The 25,267-nt window shown below is 42.3% G+C and overlaps 1 protein-coding gene across 1 annotated transcript; it reads right to left on the bottom strand.

The window, feature by feature from the left end:
• Positions 1-960: 960 nt before the first annotated feature.
• On the bottom strand, positions 961-22,999 carry fkbp15b (FKBP prolyl isomerase family member 15b). The gene is made up of 28 exons (XM_080499938.1): positions 22,863-22,999; positions 17,016-17,119; positions 16,841-16,919; positions 16,644-16,713; positions 16,463-16,537; positions 16,283-16,381; positions 15,317-15,466; positions 15,159-15,227; positions 14,397-14,540; positions 13,556-13,704; positions 13,125-13,173; positions 12,923-13,039; positions 11,953-12,037; positions 11,769-11,866; positions 11,577-11,664; positions 11,254-11,369; positions 11,090-11,188; positions 10,906-11,000; positions 10,336-10,438; positions 7,510-7,681; positions 7,223-7,359; positions 6,270-6,578; positions 5,355-5,441; positions 5,139-5,255; positions 4,582-4,689; positions 3,612-4,219; positions 2,609-2,705; positions 961-1,404 (listed from the first exon to the last, which is right to left on the bottom strand). Exons 1-28 carry the CDS (start codon positions 22,910-22,912, stop codon positions 1,324-1,326), a joined length of 3,555 nt encoding a protein of 1,184 aa, XP_080356064.1. The 5' UTR covers positions 22,913-22,999; the 3' UTR covers positions 961-1,323.
• Between the last annotated feature and the right edge of the window lie 2,268 nt (positions 23,000-25,267).

Here is a 25,267-nt window from a genome sequence, read left to right as displayed (position 1 = left end):
GAATCCATTAAATTCAAGGGGCTTTACAAAAAAAATTGTAAAGCTTCCTGCTGTTCGTCAGTCTTTAACTGCTGGCTCCAGGTCAAAAGTCTCTTCCTTCTCATCTGAGGAGATTCTCTCACAGTGAGAATTTTTATATTTCCATATTTCATGATAAGCGTAGCATTGCTAAAATGCTGATTTAGAAACAGTGTGTGACCTGTGAAGAACTTCAACTCTCCCACGCCATCGGTTCATCCTCCATGAGTCAACTTCTGTCTCTGAACTACAACTTTTGTCTTTATAAAGGGTCTAATATTAAGCATGTTGGTCAGAAAACAATGAAAACGTTCTGTACACATATACTGCAGGTGATTGATGTGGCCCTTTGAGCCCTCGTTGAGTTTTGATGGCTGACCGTGTGATGTTGTCCAACGTAATCCATTTCAAATAGGAAATCCCGGTCATAGACTATAAAGGAAATTGTAAATCCAAATGGTCCATTTTAAAGTTTGTCAAGTCTGATCATTGTAGGATGGAAAAGAGAAAACTCCTATATATTGATAAACTCAATAGATTACCAAATTTCAGCCTTACAGAAGGAAAAACTTGTGAGTCCTGACCTTAAAATCCTTTCATAATCTTATTCATGGACGAAGTCACATCTTTGTTGTAAGATGATAGTAATTCCAGTCGCCTGCTTGCTGCTGTGCCGAAAAGAGAACACGATCATGCAAATGTATCGAGTGAGGTACTTTCAGGTCAGCAGGCAAGTAAAGCAGCCGAAACGCTGCCGGTGTTTCAGATCTGCTGGTTTCCATGCCATGTGGTGACCGTCTCCTGAACAGTGACGGGTTCTGTGACAGCGTCAGTCCTCCACAGAGCGACTGTCACCCACTGAGATGAATAAAATAGAGCTCTTAAAAAAAAAACAAAAAAAAAACTAGATAAATTAAAGTCATCATTTCCCATTTCCTTTATTTTCTTGCAGTAAAATTCAGGTTAGCAAAACAGTGAAAAAGCCGTAAAGCTGCGAGCTACAGGTTAAAAAGGTGGTTTTGGTCCGGTGTGACCCCGCAGGCGGGATTCACTCCAGCAGACTCCATCCTGCTACACATGAACATCAGGGATCGAACACATTGATCGCCCCACAGGGACTGACTGGTCTGTGAATCACAGGCTTATTTTCCCCGACACGCCGTCTTCTCGGCGGCGACGGGTCAGCCAGGCGACGCGGTTCGATTCCCGGCGGCGAGGCCCCCCCCAGAGTGGTTTTTGCCGCTCCGCCGGAGCCGTCAGACGAGCCCGCGAAGCAACTCATAAAGAAACATTCGGCACGCAAGGTCAGTTCAACCAGTCCAGATCGTCTTCGTCGTCTTCATCGTCACCGAACAGCGGCGTGGGCGGAGGGTGACCCTTCAGACTCTGAGTGGAAACATCAGAGGAACAATCAGAGGAACAGCAAAAAAAACAAAAAACAGAACCAACAAACAGCTAGAATTGCGCAACAAGACGAAAAGAGGCAGGAAAGATTATTTTAAGGATGGACTTATTAACCACCTTTTTAAAGGGCGAGTAGAAGTAGGAGTTGTAACCTTGAGCATTTGCTAAAGTCTTTCATTGTCACACTCCATATGCAAACGATATACGAAGGATGTGTGCTGCTCTATGTCGACGATACGCACTGTCTAGTACTATGGGCACAGTTTAGCATGTAGCATCACTGGCGTGTGAGCCCTGAAACCCTTTAGCACGTAGCGTGTAGCATGTAGCACGGCGCCACTGGATCCTCGGAGCGGTTAAACTGATGAGCGACATCACACGAACTCTGCTGGTGATTAAACTTCTGGTGTCGTACAAACTATCCTCGGCTTCCTCTTGATATTTTGACAGAATATAATTCAACGTCCGTCTCACTTTTATCCTTCTCATTAGCATTAACCACCACACCGCTGAGCTCTCTCGTGTTGCCGACCGACGGCTTCACGAGTTTTCTCTGTGCAGGACCCCATACTGGTGCCGTTGCATCACTAGATTGTCTTTTCGGACAGTTTTTCTCAATTAGTCTGAAACAATTCGAAAGTCAGATTATTTCTTTCAATCTGGATTTAACATGCATTTGTGGGATGAGCAGCAGACCTGAAAAAATTGATTAAAAATATATGTATTTATTTGTATTTTACAAATCTGAAACTGGGGTACATTTAGAAGGAAATAAAATCATAAAAAATAAATAAATAAATAAAAGTCTCCTTTTTTAATCTTTCAGTTCAAAGGAAATTTACAAAAAGAATCTTTTTTTAATTAGCAAAATATTTTTTTTAATTAATGCAATTCAAAGTGAATATTTTATTACTTTAAAACAGACTCATGATTTATTAAACAATGATGTAGAACTAACTAGTTCTAGAGAAACAAACCTCAAGAACGACTCTTTAAATGTTTTATACACATTAAAAAATAAAAAATAAAAACTTTCTGAACTCTGGGTTTTCATTCATTAATCTTTTTCATGACAGATCTTTCATTATAAACGTCCTCCGCTCAGCCGCTCATGCCACAAATGCACATTCCAACACACGTGGCAACATTTGAAGTGGATCAGAGCGTCATGCGGACTCTTCCTCACCATCTCGTCGTCCTCTTCCTCCTCGGTCGGGGCGGCGGGAGGCTTGACCGGGCTCGCCTTCTCGAAGAACGGCTCCTCTCCGTTTTCCTCCTTAGAACTGAGGGAGGAGACGAAGAGGAGAAGACGAGGAAGAAACAGAGAGGACACGGAGGAAGACACAGTCGAAGGGACAGGGGGGAGGAGATGAAGGGGGGAGGAGACGAGTAAGAGACAAAGGGGAGACGATGAAGGTTAGTTAACAGGAGGTTAAAACGAATCCTGAAAAAAAGGAGAGTTTTAATGAAGCGGTGTGAGAGAGTTTGACGAGATACGAAGAGTGAAACGATCACATGTTCTTCACTTTCAGTCTGCGCTCCGGTGGGAAGAATAAAGAGCTCCACAAGGACACACAAATATGTTTTCTTAACAAACAATGATCTCGTGAGTCACTGCAATTACTTAGTCATAGTGTAATAACATGAGCATAACGCAACAACTTCCCCATATAACAAATCTCATCTTTTTAATCTTTTATTACAGCATATTAATCTTTAAGTAATGACAAAATGTTGAATTTGTTTTAGTGCAAAGAGGTGAGATAAAATGAAAAAAAACAATACACATTTGATTAATAGCTTGTCAGAAAACTTGAAGCAATTGACATATTGTGCCCTTTTTTTTCTTTAAATCTCATTAATTTACATATTTTTAATTTATTTTTATTAGCGTTGCCCAATAGGGAAAAATACAGTAAAACCATGAACTCCTTACATTTCATTGCATTGAAACATACGGACAAATCATTGATATTTATTCTTCATTTGCTGCAGAAACAAAGAAATCCATCCGGCGTCTCCACCCGACGCCAACGGTGACGCCGCTACACCTCTAATCTCAAGTCTCTGTGTTTCACTAAAGAAGTCCTTTTCTTTGTCACTGGCGGTTTAACGGCCCACAGGTTCCTACGTTTGTCACGTCTCTGGATTCTCTCTCTCTCTCTCCCCGTTTGGGGCTGATCACTCACCTGCTCTGGGTGGCGCCGGGCGGCGGAGGCGGGTTGGCAGGAGGTCCGAAGGCTTCCGGAGAAGCTCCGGGAGATTCTCCCGCATGCTGCACCTCCTCCTCCGACTCGGCCTCCCTTCCGTCCTCGGGCCGTGAACCCTCAGGCCCGTCCTGCGCAGACTTGTTGGCGCCTCCTCCTCCTCCTACAGGACTCGAGTGTTGCGCCTCCTCCTGGAGCTCCTGCCGAATCTCCGCCGGTTCCGCCGCCGGAGACGGACGGGGATCCACAGGATCCGGAGCCTCCGTCGGCCTCGGCGTCTCCGCCTCAGCTTCTGGTTTCGCCTCCTGCACAGGTGCCTCCTCCTTCTCCTCCTCCTCCTCCTTTGGTGCTTCCTCTTCCTTTTTCTCCTCTCCCCTCTGAATTTCCCCGACTTGCTGAGATTCAGTCGCACCCTCCTCCTCCTCCTCCTCCGCTTCCATTTCCTTCTCTCCATTCAGATGAGGTTGCTCCTCCTGTTCTTTCGCTTGCTCACTTGATTCATCCACCTGCTCCTCCTCCTCCTCCTCCTCCTCCTCTCTGGGTGTAACAGCAGGTCTGTCGGCACCGCTGAGAAGCTGCAGAGTTACATTCTGACGAGAAAAAAACACCACATGGTAGAAATCTCATGTGATCTGAGGCTGTTCTCTAAATGTGAGTATATAAAGAAAGACCAAGGGTCCGAGTTTAGATCCCTGTGGAACACCACTTAAATGACTCTGATGAGATGTTCAATCTATTAAGGATGAAATGATAATAATAGCAATTACAGCGACGAATTAGGATTTATAAGAAGAAAAATGGTCCGAATACAGATCCCTGTGGAACACCACATGCTAATTTAAATGCTTAATCAAGGATATAGTCAATAATATCAATAACACACACTTAATTTAAATTCATCTACTGATTAAAGATACGAGTGGTCACAGTAAAGTGTAAAGTGCACACTTACCTTGATGGTACTGACGATCAGGGCGAGCACCGCCTGTCCACTGTACGTCTCTCCGAGGTCGAACTCGCCCCGGAGAGAGTGAAACACTCCGTTCATCACGCGCTTCACCTGTGTACACACAAGCAGTTATAACAAGTGTGCGCCACCTACAGGTGATAAGATGCCGCACGTCTTCAATAAAACTCATGTTTCCATCTTTTGGGGCCGTCAGTCTTTAATATGTTTCAGACTTCATTCATTATTGTCTTTAACAGTCAGATTTGATTTAAAATATTGCTCTGTGGATGATAATGAATCGGCATCAATATATTTACACTTTTATATTTCATAATGTCACAGTTGAGTAATTGTTGCATGTTCAGTCCACTCGAGGACAAGAACAATTCGGGAATGCAAGTTTATATTTTACTATTGACTCAGAAGTCGAGAAGATACGCGACAACAGCGCCACAGAAGACAATCACAGATTTTTTTCATTTAAAAAAAAAAAAACAGATTATAGAAGTATTTTCTCTTGAACTCGTCTCCTTGGCCCCGAGTGTCGTCCTTCTCCTCACCTCTGCCGCCGTGTCCCCCGAGCTCCTCCCCCCGTCCTCCTCTCGTCTCTCCAGCTCAGACACTCGTCTCTCCAGCTTCTCCCTCTCGGCCACCGCCTGCTGCTCCAGGGCCGCGTACTGAACGCGGGGAAAACGTACGAGCTCATCGCATTTGAAAGTTTGACCATTTTTCAACTTGGAAAAACTATCACGAGCACGGGGGGGGGGGGGGCTCACCTTCTCCTGGAGGAGACGCAGCTCCTCGCTCTGCCTCGGATTCGCCCTCGGCTCGTCCGAGTCTCTCCACTGCTTCAGAGCTGTGAGCTGAACACAAAGACGAGCATTTCCAGTTGAATTAAAACACAGAAGCCGGCATAAAGTCGGCTCAAACAATTCACAGAAAACACACCAAGGATCCATCAATTGATTAAAGTGTTGCACACTGTTCCAGCACTGGGTTCTAATAAACGAGAGGGCAAGAGAAAGAGCACTTTTGATTCAAAGACCAGTTTTCAGAGCAAAAAGACATTAAAATCTAAATGTTAAAGCAATATTTAGCCACGCTAACTCAAAACTGCATTCAACCCGTAAAAAAAACACTTTAAATGTAAACAAACCATAGTTTTAATGCAAAAAAAATTATTTTTCAAACCGACTGCCTGTAAAGTGTACAAATATTTATCTTTATCTTTTACAAACTTGCGTATATCAATAAAAGCATTTAGATTTTTGGTGTTTATTTTCTTCCTCTCTAGTGTGTGGAAGCTGAGGAGGCCCCACTTCCTCCTCAGGCCTCACCTTCTCCTACAGCGGCCTCACCACCTCCTGCAGAGGCTCCACCTCCTCCTGCAGAGTCCTCACCTCCTCCTACAGAGGCCCCACCTCCTCCTGCAGAGGCCCCACCTCCTCCTGCAGAGTCCTCACCTCCTCCTACAGAGGCCCCACCTCCTCCTACAGAGGCTCCACCTCCTCCTACAGAGGCTCCACCTCCTCCTACAGAGGCCCCACCTCCTCCTACAGAGGCTCCACCTCCTCCTGCAGAGTCCTCACCTCCTCCTACAGAGGCCCCACCTCCTCCTACAGAGGCTCCACCTCCTCCTACAGAGGCCCCACCTCCGCCTGCAGAGGCCCCACCTCCTCCTAAGGCCTCACCTTCTCCTGCAGCTGCCTCAGCTGCTCCTGCAGAGCGTCTCTCTGCTCGCTCAGCTCCGTCGTCTCCCTGCGGTGATGCTCCTCGGCTGCGGCCGCCACCTGCTGGCTCCTCGCCCTAAACTCCTCCTCCAGCTCCGCCTGCAGCTGGCTGAGCTGCTCCGACGCCGCCTGGTCGTTGCTGCTCCGCGCCCGGCGGAGCTGAGCTCGCACCGCGTCCACCTCCTGCTGGCTGCTCCTGCGGAGCTCCTCCACCTCCTCGTCGCGACGCTGGCGCTCCGCCTGCCACTTCTTCTTCCTCTCGGAGAGAGTCTGGAGAGACGCGGCAAAGATTACATACCGAATATATACATTCCCGTCAACAGGGGGCAGCGCAGGTTGTTGGTTCGGTCAACAGGTTTTCTAATAATTCCAATAACTTGTTGCTTCATGCAACACGTTCACAGCCTTGAGTCCTTGTTTCTGTTTTTTATGTACTACTTTCTCTGATCACACATGAGCTGCACTGCGCCACACATCAGTGTTATTCCGCTGCTCCACACTGCCCCTACAGGTCATCAGGGGTATTACACACTGGTTACCCTTTTCTCCCTCGACTTGATTCAACATACAATAACTTATCGATTCATTGTGTGTTTAGGTACCGAGAATCTCGGAAACGTGTTTTAACCCATTTGGGACTGTATTGGATGATTTGCGTCACGTAACACTACAGTATGTCTATGCAAGTCACCAAAGATTAAATTACATTAAATTAGATTACATTTTCCTTTTTTTCGTCCCGCACTGGGGAAATGGGGATGACATGCTGTTACAGGAGAGAAAAAAAAACATAACCCTTAATGAGGTTTATTTTTAAAACTGATCCTAAAACTAATCTTTACCTCTTCGCTTTGCACCCAATTTTAATCTAACAGTGCTCTGAACTAAGAGAGCGGAGCTGCGCGTGGACTCACTCGTTCCAGGCTCTCTTTATCCGCCTTCAGGTCCTGCAGCTCCTCCTCCATGCTGCTCGCTCGCAGCTCCATCTCTTTGCGTTTCTGCTTCTCTGAGCGGTGCTGGGTCTGAGTCCGCTCTGCCGCCTCCTTCAGCTCTGAAACGGCCCGATTCAGTTTCACCATTTAGGTTCTGCTCGACTTGTCAAACCTCAGAGCTGAAAAGTTTCTTCACGTGGCCTCATGATGCGACATCCGACTGCAACAACAAGCCCGTCAGAGACTAAAAGGAATCATCATCGTCGTACCTTCCAGCTGAGTCTCCAGAGCGGCGATGTGCTGGCTGTGGCCCTCGCCGTCCTGCAGCGCCGAGCTCAGTTTGCCCTGCAGCTCGAGGGCCTTCTGCTGGTGGGCCGACGCTTCCAGCTGCAGCTGAGAGAGGCGAGCCGCAGACGAGGCCAGATCCTCGGTGAGACGGACCTGAAGGGGGGGGGGATCAGAGGGAGACGGGTGAGGAGGGCGGAGGAGCATCGAGTGGCTGCTACAGAGAGAGAGAGAGATGGTCTGGATGAGAGGAGGGCGAGCGGTGAGAACCTGTGGGCGGCAAAAATCGTGATGGAGGGAGGGGGGGAAGAAATAAAGAGGCCAAACGGAAATAAAAAGATCAAATAAAAATGCTGATGTGATGTGAAAAGGACGACCCGACAGTGACAACAGGTCAGATTGGGATCAAATAGCAGCTCTGCGATGAATCTGTTCTGCTCTCTGAACACATATCATACAAAATACTGATTTCACCTTGTGTTTTTAACACCTGAAACTCCCTCTAGTTATAAACTGGAAAATTTCAGGTCTTTTCTTTATTATTTTGAGTTCAGACAAAGTCATTTCTATGACATCATTTCCTGTCCTATATCTATGAAAACAAAAAGCGGCCCACAAGAGGCTCCAATATCCTGTTGTCAAACCAAGCAAAATGCTGAAAATGTCAAAGGAAACCCATATATTTATTTATTTATCAAGAATAGTAAAAAGCACCCGAACTGTGACAGCAGTGTTGGTGCCGTTTTGTGAAAATATCAAGTTTTGATCAAATACACTCTGCTCCACAGCACGACTTCACCGGCCCATTCCAGATAGAATTGGGCCGTCTGCGGCTCCGAAACTAAATCATCTATAAATGGAAAAATCAAAAAGCTCCACAAAAAACATTTTAATGCATTATTTTCCTTTGCTGACAAACTACAATAATAGTGTTTAATAATGTGCATTATTTGGAAGGACGCTGCCTATATATGACATTTTAGATGCTTTCCTATGATAAAAGTTTGTGATTTCATCAGACTGTATTCAGAATATATGGTACATTATGTTATATTTAGCATTTATTGCCTTCCATTGTACATTACCTTATAATGCACACATGAGATGATATTGTGTACCATCTATATTGAATGAACGTTTCACATTGGGTATAAATACCAATAATCTGTGTATTATCCTATATTGTACACTTTTATTCAATTGTGTACAAATTATGCAATATTATTTGTATATTATTCAAATTCATATGTTAATTTGATGCGATCCCCACTTTGCTGCTTTATTATCTGTAAAAAATTGAATATCCAGTCTAGTTTAACGTGATCTAATATTTTTTGAATGAACAGATTAAAGTCCAAAGGTGCTAAAATTAAAGCGTTGATTTAAATTGAAGAGGGGGAAAAAAAAAAAAACGGTTCAAATTTCTCCCGGTGGTTAATATTGAGACGTTACTAGTTGACCCCAGTCTGGTGGCGCTTTGCGGAGAAGACAGGCTCACCTGGCCGGAGCCCGGGTCCTGAAGGAGTGCATGCTGGGAAGAGAGAGCAGTAGGTGCTAGAGTTTCCCTCCGAGCAGCAACAACAAGCAGCAGAGAGCAAAAGAGTCCCGTTAAAAGCCTCGCCGCTAAAACCCCGCGGGACGACTGAGCAACCAGAGCTCCTCACGTCGTCTCATTTCTGCATTTTCTATTCAGGTTTATTTTCATCCCGGCGTGTTCGTTCACTCTTTCCACAATCCTGCAGAAGTCCGAGACTGATGGAAGTGCTACACTTTCCAACTTCTTTTATTGAGTTGATGCAGTTTTAACAGGAGTGACAACTTCAGTTTAAATAAATTTTAGTTTAAAAGTTTTTTTTTTAAAATGGCCCAACTAAAAGGTAAAGTTTATTCTTTTAACTAGACCAGGGGTGTCAAACATGCGGCCCGGGGGCGAGAACCGGCCCGCCATGTGTTTTTTTTTTTTTAAATATGAAAATGAAAACTGACAGAGGCTGATCTAAAAACACTAGATTGGCAAAAATGACATTCAAAACCGCCCTTGGTTAGGATTTGACTCCCAACATTAATGCATCTGTGGAGGTCACATAATGCAACACCTTTCACAATAAAACAATGAGTCCAACTTATGTGAAATGATACTTTAGACACGTAAACTCAAAACAATTTCCAGATGATGACAAATTGTTTTAATCCGATATCCAGATACAGGTGACTGAGGGTTTTTTTTTTTGTTCTTGCAGTTACAAAAGGATCAAAAGAAGGAAAGACTTTTGCATTTGTCCATATCTGCAGTTTAATATGTTATGTTTGACTTGTTCGGCCCTCCAGAGGTCAGATTAGGTTGGATGTGGCCCCTCAACTGAAATGAGTTCGACACCACTGACCTAGACCCTGATGAAGAAAACAAAGGTGGCTCATCGTGGTTTTTTTGTTGTTTTTTAACAAAAAAATAATAAAAAATATCACACAGTGCAATTATTCAATTTTAATCTATCCCATTTCTCATCCTGCTCTTTTCTCATTTCTCTTCTGCACTACTTTTTAAAATATATTTAAATACTTATTTTTTAATGCCTTTTTTACCGGTTGCTAAGCAACGACATTTTGTCACCAGTTTCCTCACTGTGTGATGTACTGTGCAATGACAATAAAGAAAGTCTAAGTCTAAGTCTCTAAGTGTCCAGAAAATCTATCATCTATTGTCCAGAAAATCTGGTACTTGTAGACCTGCAGGTCTTCGGGTTTTACTGCTCCGGGGGGATCGGAGCATCCTGCTGAAGTCCTACGGTCCAGAATGAGTGTGGCCTCACCTTGTCCTGCTCGGCCTGCAGCAGCCTGGCCTGGCTGTGCTCGCTGGAGGACTTGAGGGAGTCGGTCCTCTGCTCCAGCAGCTGGTGGCTCTGCTCCATGTACCTGGAAAACCCCAGCGAAACGAAAAAAGTCAGTTTTTCTCCAGTGTCACGACTTCCAGTCCATATTCTCCTGGGTGTTAGGTGGTTTTATAGTTGACAGTCTCTGTAATTAACAATCCAACTTGTTCTCACATTGCTAATATTCAGAGCGTATCAGTCTCTGCAGGGACGTGTGTGTGTGTGGTTTCATAACAAAAACAAACAGCACCAACTCGTTTCTACAGGTTTGACATAAATGGACAAAAGTTTTTAGAATGTTGCCGTGTAAACGCGAAACTTTTCAGAAACGACAAAGCATAAACGATACGCTTTCACTCCAAACGTCGTGTAAACAGGGTCTTATGTGAAATATCTATGTGTGAATATCTACATCTATTGTCCTTATTTGATATGGTTACAACTTTCAAGAAAAAAAAACAAACAAAACTCATCACCACACTTAACTGGAGCTTGTTTCTACGTTCTCACCTCTGGTTCTCGTTGATGAGATCTCCGATCTTTCGGTTCTGTTCCTCGACGCGAGAACTTTTCTCAAAGACCTCCTTTTTCAGACATTCGTTCTCCTGCAAAATAGGAACTTTTTAAAAAAAAATCACGTCCAGACGGCGTCAAGTCCGAGCAACTTCCACAACGCCCTCTGGAGAAGAAGTACCTGGACAATCCTTTGGATGTTGTGCATGATCATGGAGGTCTCCATGGACATGTTGGACACGCCCATAGAGAGACTGCCCTGTCTCTGAAGGTCGTCCACCTGTGGAAACACGTGTCACTAATCCCGTTTCTTGTCGACCGAATTCAGGTTGGAGCCGTCTGTACCTTCGACACCAGCAGATCCACTTTATCCGCCACTTTCCCCACAGATAACCGGATCTCTGTGTTGTGCTGCCGGGCCTCGGTCATCAAGAAGGACGTGACGTCACCGGAGCCTGGAGCTGGAACGCCAGCCACAACACCACGGTGCCAGATTAACAGTAGCCCCAAAGTTTAATCCCATTTACAAATAGCAAGGCTGCTGCTTTTAAACGGGAAGAACAAAAGAGAGCATCTTCCCCCCTACTAACATCCAGATAATAGAGCATCTTCCTCCCACTGATTGTACAGATTATCGTTTCTCAGAGGGGGGGGGGGTTGGGTCTTACCCATGTAGGGGACGGTCTGTGTGGGGTAGACCTGGCCGACCGGCTGCAGCTGTGACGGAGCCGCAGGCGTGTGCGCGTAGGAGTAAGGCTGTGAAAACCACACGAACGCTCAAGATGTGAAGATGCAGCCACGTTATTTTTTTGCTCCATTGCAAAATGCTAAATTTATCCCCAAACGTTGCGAAAGCTCACCTGGAAGGCGTGGTGGCTGCCGCCCAGCAGCCCCGGCTGCGGGGCGGCAGAGGCCATCAGGGGCATTAAGGCGGAGATTGCAGCAGGATGAGGATGAGCTGCAGGGGCACAAAAAAAACAACTATTTAATCTAAACTCGTGGCTGCAGATGGAGTTAATAAAAGAGGAAGAGGAGGAAGTTTACTGTGAGCAGCAGCTGGAGCAGCAGCGGAGATCGGCACCGGAGACGAGGCTGCAGGGTGATCCTTCGCTCTGCTGCCGCCCGTGTCCTGGAAACAAACACACCACATCATTTAACGTCATGTGAGCGCAGCTCGTAGCTGAACTGAAGCTCAGAGTAAAACAGCTTCGATCTGGAATGATTGACGATAATCTCAACGTGAAAAGAGAATTTCCGTCTCAAACCCCATAAAAAAAGAGGGTGGCGAGTTTGTGAACTTCAGTGTGCCTGATAAATAAATACCTAAATTGATGGAAAAACAGACCAACATCGGTCAGATATAAAAGAGAATAATACCTAACGAGGACAAAAATATAAATTCTCCAAGCCAGTATTTCTCAATACAGACATATTTTAATGAAACTTTGATTTAAATTGGAAAACAAAAAATGTTACAACTATTAAACTAACTTCATGACAAAACAATATTTCCTTTATTTGTCATTAACGCTACAAAGGGAAATAGATAACATTTATAACAATAATTACAATTTTGAGGAATAAATATCTGGATTCTAGATTTAGAATAATTATTTTGGAGGGATGTTTGACAATTAAAAATAAAATTACTGGAAAACACATTGAAGTCATGTAGATGAAGGATTAACGGGGGAAAACACTCAAAATTTTATGAAAAAAGCTGGAATATTTCTTAGATTACGAGGTGCAAAATTTATGGGAAAAATATTACATCTTTTAGCTTTTTCTGACTTTTTTTTAATCTTAACGTAAAAGTTAGAAATTTGTGGTGAAATAATTAAACATTTAGAGCTTCCTTTTTTTTTAAGAAGAAGAACAGAAATTTATGAAGCAAATTCAGAGAAATATCCATAGCAACCTATAATTTCAGAGTTTGTGAGCTGTGGATGTCTGTATTTTTTTTTTTTAGGGTGATAAAGTAGAAATAATCCCATCGGTCACGTGTTTGACAGACCTCCAGCTCAGAGTCGCTGGATTCGGGCTGCCCGGACACCCCCGTCAGGAACGGCAACATGGGCTGACCCATCTTCGCCATGCGGGATATGAGCTTGGCTTTAGTGGTGTCTGGATTCTGAGAAGGACATTGAAAAGAAGTTTTAAAATGAAGGACTGGGATTATTACAAGTGGATCCGAACACGGGAGTGAAGGAGCTTACGGTGAGCTGCTCGCTCAGAGAGTTTGACTTTGACCGAAGAGGCGTATCCCTGAGAGAGAAAGAAACCAGAGTTTAGTGTGTTTTTGCAGATTATGGAGCGCTTTCCTCCCGCTAACATCCAGATTATAGAACTTCTTCGTTCTACCAAGTGATGCAACTTCAAACACCCAGATTACAGAGAATATTCAAATTTGAACCCGTCGAGTACCTGATGACTCATCCTGCACTCAGGGGCATGTCCTCGCTCTGCAGCCAATAGAAATGCTTGGGATACTTTCTAAGCACGGCCCACACAATATTTATTTATTGACTGATTTATTGATTTACTCCTGAAATTGTTCCATCAAATTTTGGAAGACTCCCTCTTTGCTTTGGAGCGCTTGAATATGCCTCTTGTGCCGTTCGGCAGGGGTTCACCCGTTTCCTCTCACCCTGGTCTGCCGGGGCCGGAGGCCTGAACCGGGGCCTCGGGGGTCAGGCTCTCCACGCTGGGGGCCGGGGAGGGGGCCGGCGAGGGGGCGGCAGAGTCTCTGGAGCTGGCGCTGGCTTGATCAGAGCCACTGTCCTTGGAAAACTTCACCTTAAGAAGAGAAAATAGATATAGGCTCGCCAAGTTTGATTTTAAGAGCTTCAATTAAAAATAGGGGGCCCCTCAAGGGGGCGACGCATTTAAAGGAAAACACTATTAGCACAGGACTGAAAACGATGTGGTAAGCCTGCCAGGCCACCAGTTGGCGCTACGGCTAATGTGTGCAGTGTTTCGGAAAAGTTCCATTACCCTCCGTTTTCACGGAGACAAGGGATTTTAAAAAAGCTACGTTTTCCCTCGTTTCAATGTAGACAGAACTTTTTTTTGTTTTTTTTTTTGTTATCCCTCGTTTACATAGAGACAAGTTGTGATTTCCCCCGTTTTTAAAAGGTTCCACCTGTGGAAACCATTGTGCATTTTCAGAGGTCATGTAAATATCTTTATCATGTTTCTGTATGTTTTCTGTATTGACATGACGCCATTGTTTAAACTGGGGCCTGAGGGAGGAGGAAAGTGAATATTTTTGTTTGACTTATCGAGTAAAACTATGGAATATTATATAATTAAAGACTTTGTGTTGCTAAAATAAGCACTATATTTATATATATATCTAGATAGATATATGAGAAAGTGTGCAAATAACTGAGGTTAATAGAAGAAAAAAAGGGGGTAGAATATTGAAGTTTTACTCAGTTTTTTTCCCCCCATTATAAAAAGTCAATCTTTCGTCATGTGAGATTTACCCGTCGGATCTCGGCCTCAAAGATCAGAGTGCTGTTCGCCGGGACTCGGTTGGGGACCCCCTTCGCTCCATACGCCAGGCTGGGTGGAATGATGAGGAGACGCCGGCCCGACTTCTTCATCCCCAGCATGCCTTCCTCCCAGCCCTGACCACACAGAGGGCATCACTTTACACTGGCTTTTCTTTTGTGGGAAGATTCATCCAAATAACGACAAATAATGTGTTCAGTTACACGTCTTCGTATCTTCTGAGGACTCCGGCTTCAGATTAGGTGTCAAAATGAACAACAACAACAACAAAGGGAACCTTATAAATTAAAAAGTCTAAATAAATTCATAAAGGACTTATTTGAGTCCCATATTTGTTAAAAAACATTCAAAATGAGCAGATTTGGTTCAGTTCAGTCTTTTCCAAAATGTCAACATCTTTACATTACATTGACTGAGTTGTTTTTTAAGTTGCTGTTGTATTGTTGTATCCAGTGCATCGAGCTGAGCAAAGATATGTAGTGCACTTACCAGGTAATAACATTAAAAAGTCCTTTTGTATTAAAAACAAATAAAGTGGGAATTAGGATCCCATTATTTAGTCATTTTGCAAGAGTTTCGAACATTACGTGGTCATTGCAGATCAATATTTATGATATTACATGTTCTGACACCACTGTATGTGATGTGAAATTAAATATGTGGAGAAAAATAATATATAAAAAAAAAAAAGGCTTTTTCACAACCATATGAGAAATACCATAAGCTGGACTCACTTTGATGACTTTCCCGGCCCCGATTTTCAGCCGCAGCAGCTTGTCCTTGTTCTGGTTGGTGTCAAACATCTGAAACGACACCTGAACTTCAGCGACTCGCTCACCGTGGGAGAAAAGAGGCTCTGGGGTCGACAGAAGGCGGCATGTGAGCGTGTGACCTGTCCGACGGCCTGGTTCTGCAGCAGCCAGCCGGTGTAGACCACCTCCAGAGAGTCTCCGTGCTCCACCGGCGGACCCTCTCCCAGACTCAGGTCCTGCACCACCACGGCGTCCAGACAGGGGGCGCTGTTCGCCTTGGCCAAACACACCTGGTGGGAAAGGAAGAGACCATGATGAGTGATGTACCGATGCCACTTTTGTGAACGATGAGTAGAAGTATGAGTACAAACCTTTCGCTACTTGCTGATGGCGAGTACTTAAAGCCTAATTTATACTTCATATACAAGCAATACGCAAAGGCTGTAGGGAGCACAGTTTAGAATAAATCTACTGTATCCATGGTGATTAAGTTACTGGTGTACGAACTGGCTTTCGTCTCCTCTTCGCATTTTGACAGAACGTAACTGACTGCTCTACTGTCTGCCTTACTTCTGTTATTCTCATTAATATTAAAGAATCTCCAAATCGTGGACGTCACTCTTGTTCACCTGCAGCTGACGGATGATTTGATTTGAATTTATTTGGATTTTCCACATGTACATACAACATAAAAACATACAAAAATATATTATTCACTATGTTTACATGTAAAAAAAACCCTGAGGATGACCAAAAAAAAAAGGAATAAAAGGGACTTATTTCCATTGTGGTCTGATAAAAAAAAACTAAAATACAAAATAGCGACGCTATGATGGAACTATTAAATACAAAATTGTACAAAAACGACAGTATACATTTAGAACAAATGGATAAATACAAGTTCTACCGATACGTATCTATTGCAGAAAACCATGTATCGCAGATGAATATATATACATTAGAAAATAAGCTATCGCATAGCGATTAATCATAGAAAAGAATAGCACAAACTACTCTAGTATCAGACCCAGATACCCAATACTGGTATAGATACCTGGGCATCCCAGAGTAATCCCAACCTGAACCCCGCCCCCTCCGTCTCTCACCTCTTTGCAGAAGTCTGATGCGGATTTGTCCGACTCGAACATCAGGGACCAGTTCTGCCTCTGGTCGTCGTAGAACGTGCAGTAATTGTTTGGCTGTACCTGAAGAACAAGGGGTCACAAATCAAGTTTCCGCCCCGTTTGTTTGTTTTTAACCTCCCCACCAGAACCAAAACGACTCACCGTGAAAACGAAGCCCGTGTAGATCTTGGCGGCGGCCACTTGTTTCTGTTGGCTCATGTAAAGCAGCAGCTTGTACTGCGGGAGAAGAAAAAACAAGCGCGTTATTCAAGCCGAATAAAAGAAGTCGGCGATGATAATCTGAAAGGAGTGACCACTTAGCGTAGCCCCCCCGCCCCCCCACCTCTTTGGTGGCGTGGCTGCCCAGCACGGCCGCTCCCAGCTTCCCCTGCTTCACGTATTGTCCGTTGATACTGCAGCCAGACAACACAGCACGGGGAGACTTGTGACTTCTGTTAACACACTTTACAACAGTCTTAAGCCCTCTGAAAGGAACTCTCCCGGCCCCAGAACCAGTTGAACAAATCAGCCTGAACTCACTATCTGAAGGCCTGAACCGCCGTGGCGAACAACACTGCCGGCGCCCCCGGTGGAGGAGCCGCTTTCTGATTGGCTGGAACTGCGAACGGAGTGAAATGTCAATGTCGGAACGTCCCAGCGACGGACCGACGGGTCTGCGGACGTCTCGGTTTGTGAGGGGGCGGGGTTTCCTTACCCGGGTTGGAGGTCTTGCGGGGCTGTTTGGGGGCCGTGTACTGGAAGGATTCATTCCCGCCGCTGGCCTCTTGATCCAACCCGAACAGGGACGCCAGTTTGGCCCTGAAGGATCAAAAGGTTATCTATAAATACAACAATGTATTACATATAACCACACTTATGTAGCGTGAAATGGTCGAGCCGACTCTCCCATCAGCTCCGGTTCGTTCCACTTTCACGGCACAGACGTTCTGGTTATGAGAAAAGCCACTCCTGGGAGGTTCTCGTCTTCATTTCAGACGTCACTGCGTCTATTAAATCTTAAAGTTAACCATCAGTGAGCTTCAGGACTTATCCGTCTGCACAAAACTGATAGAAGTGACACGAAAAATCTAATAATCAATCTCAGTTTATCAGCTGCACATTCATATAGTATTAAGCGGATCACAGAGCCATCTAGTGGTCACATTAATTATGACAGCAGCAAGTAAGGTGGTGAACAGACTTCAACTATGACTTATTTATTCTTGCTTTTTACATCCAGTTTTATTGTAATATAACAGATTTTCATATTTCATAAAATATCTTAAGATTCCGGACAAATACAACAAAAAAAGCTGGCTGATAACATAAGCGACTAGGCTAACAAAGCGAGATGACGTTTAAATAAGCAAAAATAAATTACTTGTGGTACTAAACCAGAGATACAGAAACAAACCACTAACAGCATAACGTCATCAGTAAAATAGGGCCATAACAACATTTAAATTAAAATTTTATAGTGTTTCTTTGTTGTGATGCAAAGTATAAATGATGAAAATGTCTTCATATTTTAAATTTTGTTGAATAATTCATATATTACATAGGTTTCCCCCTCAATATATACATTTCATAACAAAAACAGTCAGATCCAAATTTTTTCGAAGCTCTAAAATAGAAAAATCTTTCAAAAGAAAAACCCTCCAACAACTTTTATCATCATCACACAAACATCGACAACTCCATTTATCGTCCCATTTGGTCAAGTATTTATGGATTACTGTACGAATACTCTGATATCACAGGTCCTACCATCACAGTCATGAGTACTTCTGCCATTATTTGACAGATTTCTGCAAGAAACACAAACATCTTGGCCACTATGTCTTAGTAACATCTTCCACAAGCAAAACTGCTTCTAAAATATGACACTGAGAAGCTAAAAACAAAAACAAAAAAAATTGATATTCTAGTAAAAATAAGAAATGGGAGAAAAGCTGATTGACAATTCATCTTGGCAGCAAACCACAGACCAGGAAACTCACATCTGTCAAGTCAGCAGAAATAAAATATTACAACGCTCCAACTGTCAAATTCACACACTTTAAAACCAACACATTGCACATAATTGTCCATTTGGGGAAAAAACACATTATAAATACTCAAGTACAAGAACCACATGTCACCCATGACGAGACAGTAAAGATGAAGTATTAAAATCCGTTTTTTTTACGAGCCTTTACAGCAGCTCCGCATTGTTCTAAGACGCATTCCAAAGTCCAACATTCTTCAGTTTACCTGCAAGATATGAGATTCTAGCCACTCAGATGCTAAAAAGTCAATATATTTTGTGTTTTTCTTGCACAAATAAAGAAGAAAGCCGTATTTCCTGCTGGATTCAGCAGCTTCCCCACCGACGCTTGGACCTTCCTTTCATATTTACCAATTGTGGTCGCAAACTGCACAAGTCATAAACAATGAATAATTATCAGTTTTTATCAATAAAGTCCAAACTATTGTGATGTTTTCGGCATCTAATGTACTGCTGCCAGGACACTCTTAGAGATTTTTAATCTCAATTAGGTTTTTTCTCGTAAAGGTTAAAGAAAATGTAGTCAAAACAAAGTAATACTCAGTACTGGAGCAACAACTCAATTTTCACTTATCTGACTAAGATTTCTCTAAAAAAAAATAAAAGCCTCCAAACCAGCAAAAACATCAATTAAAAGCTCCACACATTTCAGAAGTCATGAACAATTGAAAAGTCGTCATTTTTGCCAAGAAAGACCAGACTTTTGTGACGTTTTCAAGCATTTAACACTAATTCTGGAACTAAAACGAAGCAAAACCTTTGAAACAATAGAGTTTCACATAAATATTAAAAAATGTTCTATACTCAATGCAATCAGGAATATTCCGCCTAATGTTTCTGCAGAAACCTCTCGTCGCCGCCGGGCTACAAACCTTGACGTTTGTTCTGCACTAACGTGCTCTAAAAAGTTATCTGATAGCGGGAGCGAAGAGTCCGTCACTGACCCCTGGAACTCCTTCCACAGGTAGTCGCCGGAGTCTCCCAGGACGGACACGTTGAAGGCCCGGAGGCCCTCATCTCCCACGGTGAGGAAGGCGGGACAGGACGGCCAGTCTGCCGGCATGTGGGACTCAGGGGAAAGAAAGAAAATCCCTCCAAGCCAAGTCGTGGCAGATTCGACAGGAAAAAGAACTGCGAAGTGGCGAGCGGCCACTTCACCTCGCTCCTCTTAACAGGCAGCATGTGAGAGGAATTATCCTCCATCACACGCCTCCTCCCACCACGCCCCCCCACCCCCGTCACCCGCCTGGCTCTCGAAGGCTGAGAGTCAATGTTCGTGAAAGTGTCTGAAACCGTGTCGGTCTGGATTCTACTGCTTTGTCTTCTATATCACTGTTTTTCAACCTTTTCTTGAGCCAAGGCTCACTTTTTTTCTACGGAACAATCTCGAGGCACACCACCACCTGAACATGCTAAAATGTGAAACTCTGTAGCCTATAACAACAATACATAGTCGTTCTCGTCAAAGTTTTATCAACAGGAATCAAATAAATAGATATACCTTCAGAGACAGAGAAAAATTTTTTTTCCCAATTTCTTTTTTTTTTTACTCACTCAGTGTGAAACCTGGATCTGGTTGGATGATATCCTAGCAGGAATAGAAGACAAACACGAAGCTCTTCCTCAACAGCTCTCTGTGATTAACGAGACTGACGTCTGTCAGTTTCGCTTTCACCGGCACACCTTTAACGTCTTGTCTCAAAGTGCTGTGCTGCCATCTATTGGCAAAGGGTATTTACACATGATTACTCTGCAACACACTGCTCTCACAGCCGTTCCATATGATCACGTCGGACTTTCTGCAGTTTCTTTCTTTGTTGTAACAATTCTTGTTGGGAACAGTTCTTATACTGTTGGAAAGTCGAGTTTGACGGTTGAATCCACAAGGAATTTGCAGTTTTTCAAAGCTGATGACGGTTTGCTTACAGATGTGGGATTGACAAACTGTTTCAGTGCAATTTTTTTTTTTTATATAACATTTTCTACCAAATCAAAAGGCTTTAGATTATTTTTTACAATTTAAAAACTTTTTTTTTTTTAATGGTCCTGTCCAAGTTTGTAAAATTCCAATTTCCCTTTTTAAATTTGTTTGGTTAAATATGACCATTTTACTGGCCCGATCAAAAAATGTCTATACGATACATATAAAGGGAAGGCAAGTTGCAGCTGGTTACATTGGGCTGATGCGACATCATTTACCCAGAGACACTGTAACCCTGCCTGATCATGACAACAACCACATAAAACCTGCTTCTACTTCATTTTATTGAATGGCAATTCTTCAGGAAGTTGAAGGTATATGTTGATGCTAAACACACGGTGATTACATTACCCTCCCCCCCTCCATTTTTTAAATTTTTGTTTAAACAGACAAGAAATGAGTCACCGAGATCATTGTTTACAGATCATATGTGGCTCATTGCACAGACATCCAACAACAGGCCGGATGTTCTAAAATAAACAACACTGAACCAGTCAAAGACTGCAGAAACTAACAAATCAAAAGCAGCAACTTGTTAAACTTTGTCGTTTCATGGTTTTTCCCCCGAGCAGTTGTGTAAAACCTCAGCATCTTGGATAGAGGCAGTACATTTCACACCGTGATGCAAGACGTGACGCAAATCCCACAGCAAGCTATGTATTACTGTCTTCTTTGAATCCACATGAAGTGACTTGACCCGTGTGGCTCACATGTACAAGTTAAATCAAATTTGCTGCGGAGTTTCCGAGACGTCATTCAGGCATGTGATCATCCTTCAAACATGGGAAAAAAAAAAAAAAGGTCCAGACTGATCCATAAATAACTTTTTCTCCAACGATTTCTGTGTGAAAGTTGTGAGTTTATCTTCACTCTATCCGTTTCTGAGATTATCATGACATTTTATACAGAAGTCATCTGTAGAGAAAGCTTCGTCTGTAGGAATCATGACCTAAAATAACCAAGAGTCGAAAAATAATATCAGAAATACAACGGGATTATAAGAGGGCTACCAAAACCTCTCAAAATCACAAAATCTGACACAGAAAGACCAAAACTGAACGCAGCTTACTAAAAACAGAAGGAAAAGATGCAAAAATACGGCACAAAATTGGTCTTAAGGTAAATATCAAACACAAACTACCAAAGGAGACAAAGTGATTAAAATAAGAGGAAAAATGTATACAAATCAAACAAAGCGAAGCAAACAATATTAAAAAGACAAACTCCAACACACTAACAACAAAAGCAGAGAAAAAAGAAGGATAATAAACAGAAAATGATCAAAATAGAAATTAAAAATCAACAAATATAGAATGAAAACTTATACAATTTGATTTAGTGGCGCTTAAAATTAAATAGATTATAAAATGTTTGACAATCAAAATGTAAAAAAAATAAGGACAAAAAGTATCAAAGTGACTGAAATCAGAGATAAAATGACACGAAAAGTAAGAAAGTTAAAACTACCAAAGAAGAAGCAAAACACAACAATCTGGATCAATAAATCTGAAGCACATCAGAGGCAAACCTGAGAATTATGCAAACAAAAATAACCACCAAACTGTGGATTAACTGAGGGGATCACAGGGTGTTTTCTTACATTTGAGAACTAAAATATAAAAAGATCAAGTAATATGATCAAAGATGCAAAACAACAACAAAGAGACACATAATGATGTAAAAATCACCTTCAATACGTCTAAAATCACTACAAAATGACAAAAACAGGAGCAAAATCAGAGAACGATCATAAATGTCCGAGTCTGAACTTTGACTTATTGATCTTTTCTCCTGGTTGATGATTTAACCGTGTTCAACCCTCGATTCTGTATTGAGGCTTAATCTGAAAGGAAAACAAGGAAAACCTTCCTATTCGGCACATATATCCAATATCCATATCCAAATAAATCTCAGATTTTGAGTCTTCTCTGACAAGTTTGAGTATTAAAACATTCAAAAATAAAGAGAATTTGAAAAAAAATGAACAAACAACTACAACTTTCCTCCCCAAAATATATAAAAAATTACAAAAAGTAAACTTTGTGACTTTTTTCCAGTTGATAATAGTGAAAGTGACCTTTACTTCCAAGGTCTCCGCCACAGTTTGGGGATTTAAAGATTTAGTCAAGATTTTCCTAGTCTCATAAGAGTAAATTTCACAACAAGTTTGACTTTGAGGAACACGAGGGGCCACTTTTTAATTCGGCACGGATAAAATTCCGATCAGTCACTTTATTTGACTGAAATCTGGAGTTTTTGAATGCTTCCTGTCAGATTAGGTGGAAAAAACCCTGCAGATTAGAGACCCATTCATCAATATTACACTGAAATATAACATCACATCGGAGCCGAATCAAAGAAAAGCAACGAAACAGTGATACTCTGTCGCTTAAGACGTGTTAGATACACGTCAGGTTGGCATAAATGAGTAGTATGAGAAGAGAATTGTCCAAAACTGGAGCAGAGCTAAGAATGCTAAATGCTAGTTAGCTCGCAGGCGAAATCGCGTCGGCGTCACAAAGTGTCACACTCACCCTCCGGCGGGAGATAAAAAGTCTCCGTCCTCGTCGTCCCCGCCGAACATGGTTAAAATCTCAAGCTCAAATATGAATAATTCAGACAAACGCGGGCAGGAGTGGGATGTTTTTTACATGACTGCTCTGTCGCTTCCTCATCATGGAGACATCAGCTGACCGGCCACATGACCCGGAGGCGACTCCACCGGGGGGCCACCAGGGGGCGACAGAGACCAACACGGACATCACCAGAGCCCAATAAAAAGACCACCAGCAGATCACTAAAAACCACAAGTTAAAGGTTTTGAAAAGAAATGTTGGTGTGCAACATCCAACAAACCAAACAGGATTTAAAAAAAATTTCTAAAACGGAACACATAACGCTTAAAAAATCCTGTCTGGAGGTTGGTGGTCACGTGGCGTTATCCTGTGGTTGTCTGAGTCCTCGTTAGGACTCTGTGGCCCTCCGGAGCTCCGTCATTAACGCGACAGAAATAGAGTCATTACATTCACTTCCACTGGTAATTCGCTATAAGACTCAGGCCTTCCCTCTGTGCCAAGTTCATTAAGAGAGCTTCATCATGTGGCCGACGTCCAAACAGGACTCTAATCTGTGATAACACGCTGTCACTCACAATTCGATATGGAATCGTAACCAGCCCTGCGTTCTGGGGCTTATTGTCTATTTTTACTTTCACCCTCTCACAGTGTGTGGATGCACGGCTTCCAGAAACCTTCACACTAAACTCAAATATACAAGAGCCAAGCAGCGGAAAGGATTGGTGGAGGTGGTCTTGACCTTGACTGGATGGATTTGATATGAAGGACATTGGTCATTAAAAAACTGTGAAATCCTGTAAACAACCAAACAGACATTTGGTACTTTTAAAGAAACTGGAAAGACGATTGATTAGAATATAATCCGACTGGAAGACGACTTCTCAGCTGTTTTGATTGCGGCATTTCGTAACTCAATTTCTGGTCATTTCACCGCATGACTTCTGTTTCTGTGCAACTGAAACACCAAACTTGCACCTACACTGAGCGATCTGAGCAGAATACATCTCATTACATTTCTTCATGTTCACATTGATCCGGGGACAATCGTTTATTGAAGCTGAGAAAAGCCTTTGTCCCGGCTATGTTCACAAAACGGCCCCCATTACATGCAGGATTGAAGTATAGATACCACCCGTTTGTCAAAGTGGTATAACATTTGATTTGTCATTATTTACATCTTCTATCTTTATAAATCTTTGGCGCTGGAAAAGTAAAGGTGAAGCCAGGTTCAGGTAACGAACCTGTTTACAGCTTTACATGGGAAAAAAGACAGAAAGATGTAATTTATTATTTTATTAAAGCTGGAAATGTATTCAAATTTTTTTTCTATTAATGTTGTAATATATTAAAGGGATTTCAGAAGAATATGTATGTATGTATGTATGTATGTATGTACTGACTATTTGTTTCTATTTCAGTAAAGCTAATATATATATTTCATTCAACACAAAAGTTATTAAAAAATAATTTATTTATTTATTTATTTATTAAAATTGAGTTCTCATTTTGCTCGTGTAACTAAAGGATTGTCCATACAATTCATTATTTATTTCAGGATCTTTTAATTATTTTTTTCATTTTTTTTACCACTGATTGTGGATTGAAGATTATTTTAGGCATAATAAAATAAACTGAATGACCTTTGATAATCTGAATTTTTGTCATTATTTTGTTTTAGGGGGTGAATTTTCTACCCATATAGGGGAGGCAGACTTTGAATATATTAAGATTATAAAGCTTCTTTGAGAAAATTCATTTATGTATCTTTAAGCAGACTCAAGCGTGCTTTTTATTTTTATCTCTAGAAATCAAGAATAACTTATTAGAGCCATTTCAGCCCAGATCATCAGTTAATATTAGCTTTCACACACTGAACACATAGAAATGATTCATTCACTATCACCAAAATATGTTCTGCTTCAACAAAGTTCAAACTGTGGATTTATTCACTTTTTTTTCTTTCTTTTTTTTCTTTCTCCAGTTAAACTGAGTTTTTGGGACTGGGGGAATTTTTTGTGAGCTTTTGTAGAAATAATGAAACCTTGTAGATTTGAAGGGGGCACTAAGGGGCCCACATTGACTTACAGCCCCCGGAGCTCCTCAGGAGGTTAACCTGGCCATTTACAACCTGCTGATCTTTTACAAACACTCATTTAAGGCAGATTAAGGTCAGAATATTTGTTTTTTCAGAGTTGATTTATTGTATCTTGACTAGAAAACACCTGAATAGAATCAGAAACATGAATGTGACTTGGTTGATGTGTTTGATCTAAAATGTAAGATTGTGTTTGTGCAATCGCTCTCTCTCACACACACACACACACACACACACACACACACACACACTCAGAGGACAATTAAAT

The sequence above is a fragment of the Blennius ocellaris genome (assembly GCF_963422515.1).
Source record: "Blennius ocellaris genome assembly, chromosome: 7".
Taxonomy (NCBI): Eukaryota; Metazoa; Chordata; class Actinopteri; order Blenniiformes; family Blenniidae; genus Blennius; species Blennius ocellaris.
Note: the sequence above shows the minus strand (reverse complement) of the source record. Positions and strands in the feature narration are given on the sequence as shown.

Bases quoted from the DNA above. Each gene is read 5' to 3' on its own strand.
- fkbp15b (XM_080499938.1), bottom strand. From the start codon at position 22,912: ATGTTCGGCGGGGACGACGAGGACGGAGACTTTTTATCTCCCGCCGGA. The intron at 12,038-12,922 runs GTCTGTCAAACA...GTTTGTTTCCAG, and splicing joins CCAGCGACTCTGAGCTGGAG to GACACGGGCGGCAGCAGAGC. The intron at 11,370-11,576 runs GTAAGACCCAAC...CTGGCGTTCCAG, and splicing joins ACAGACCGTCCCCTACATGG to CTCCAGGCTCCGGTGACGTC.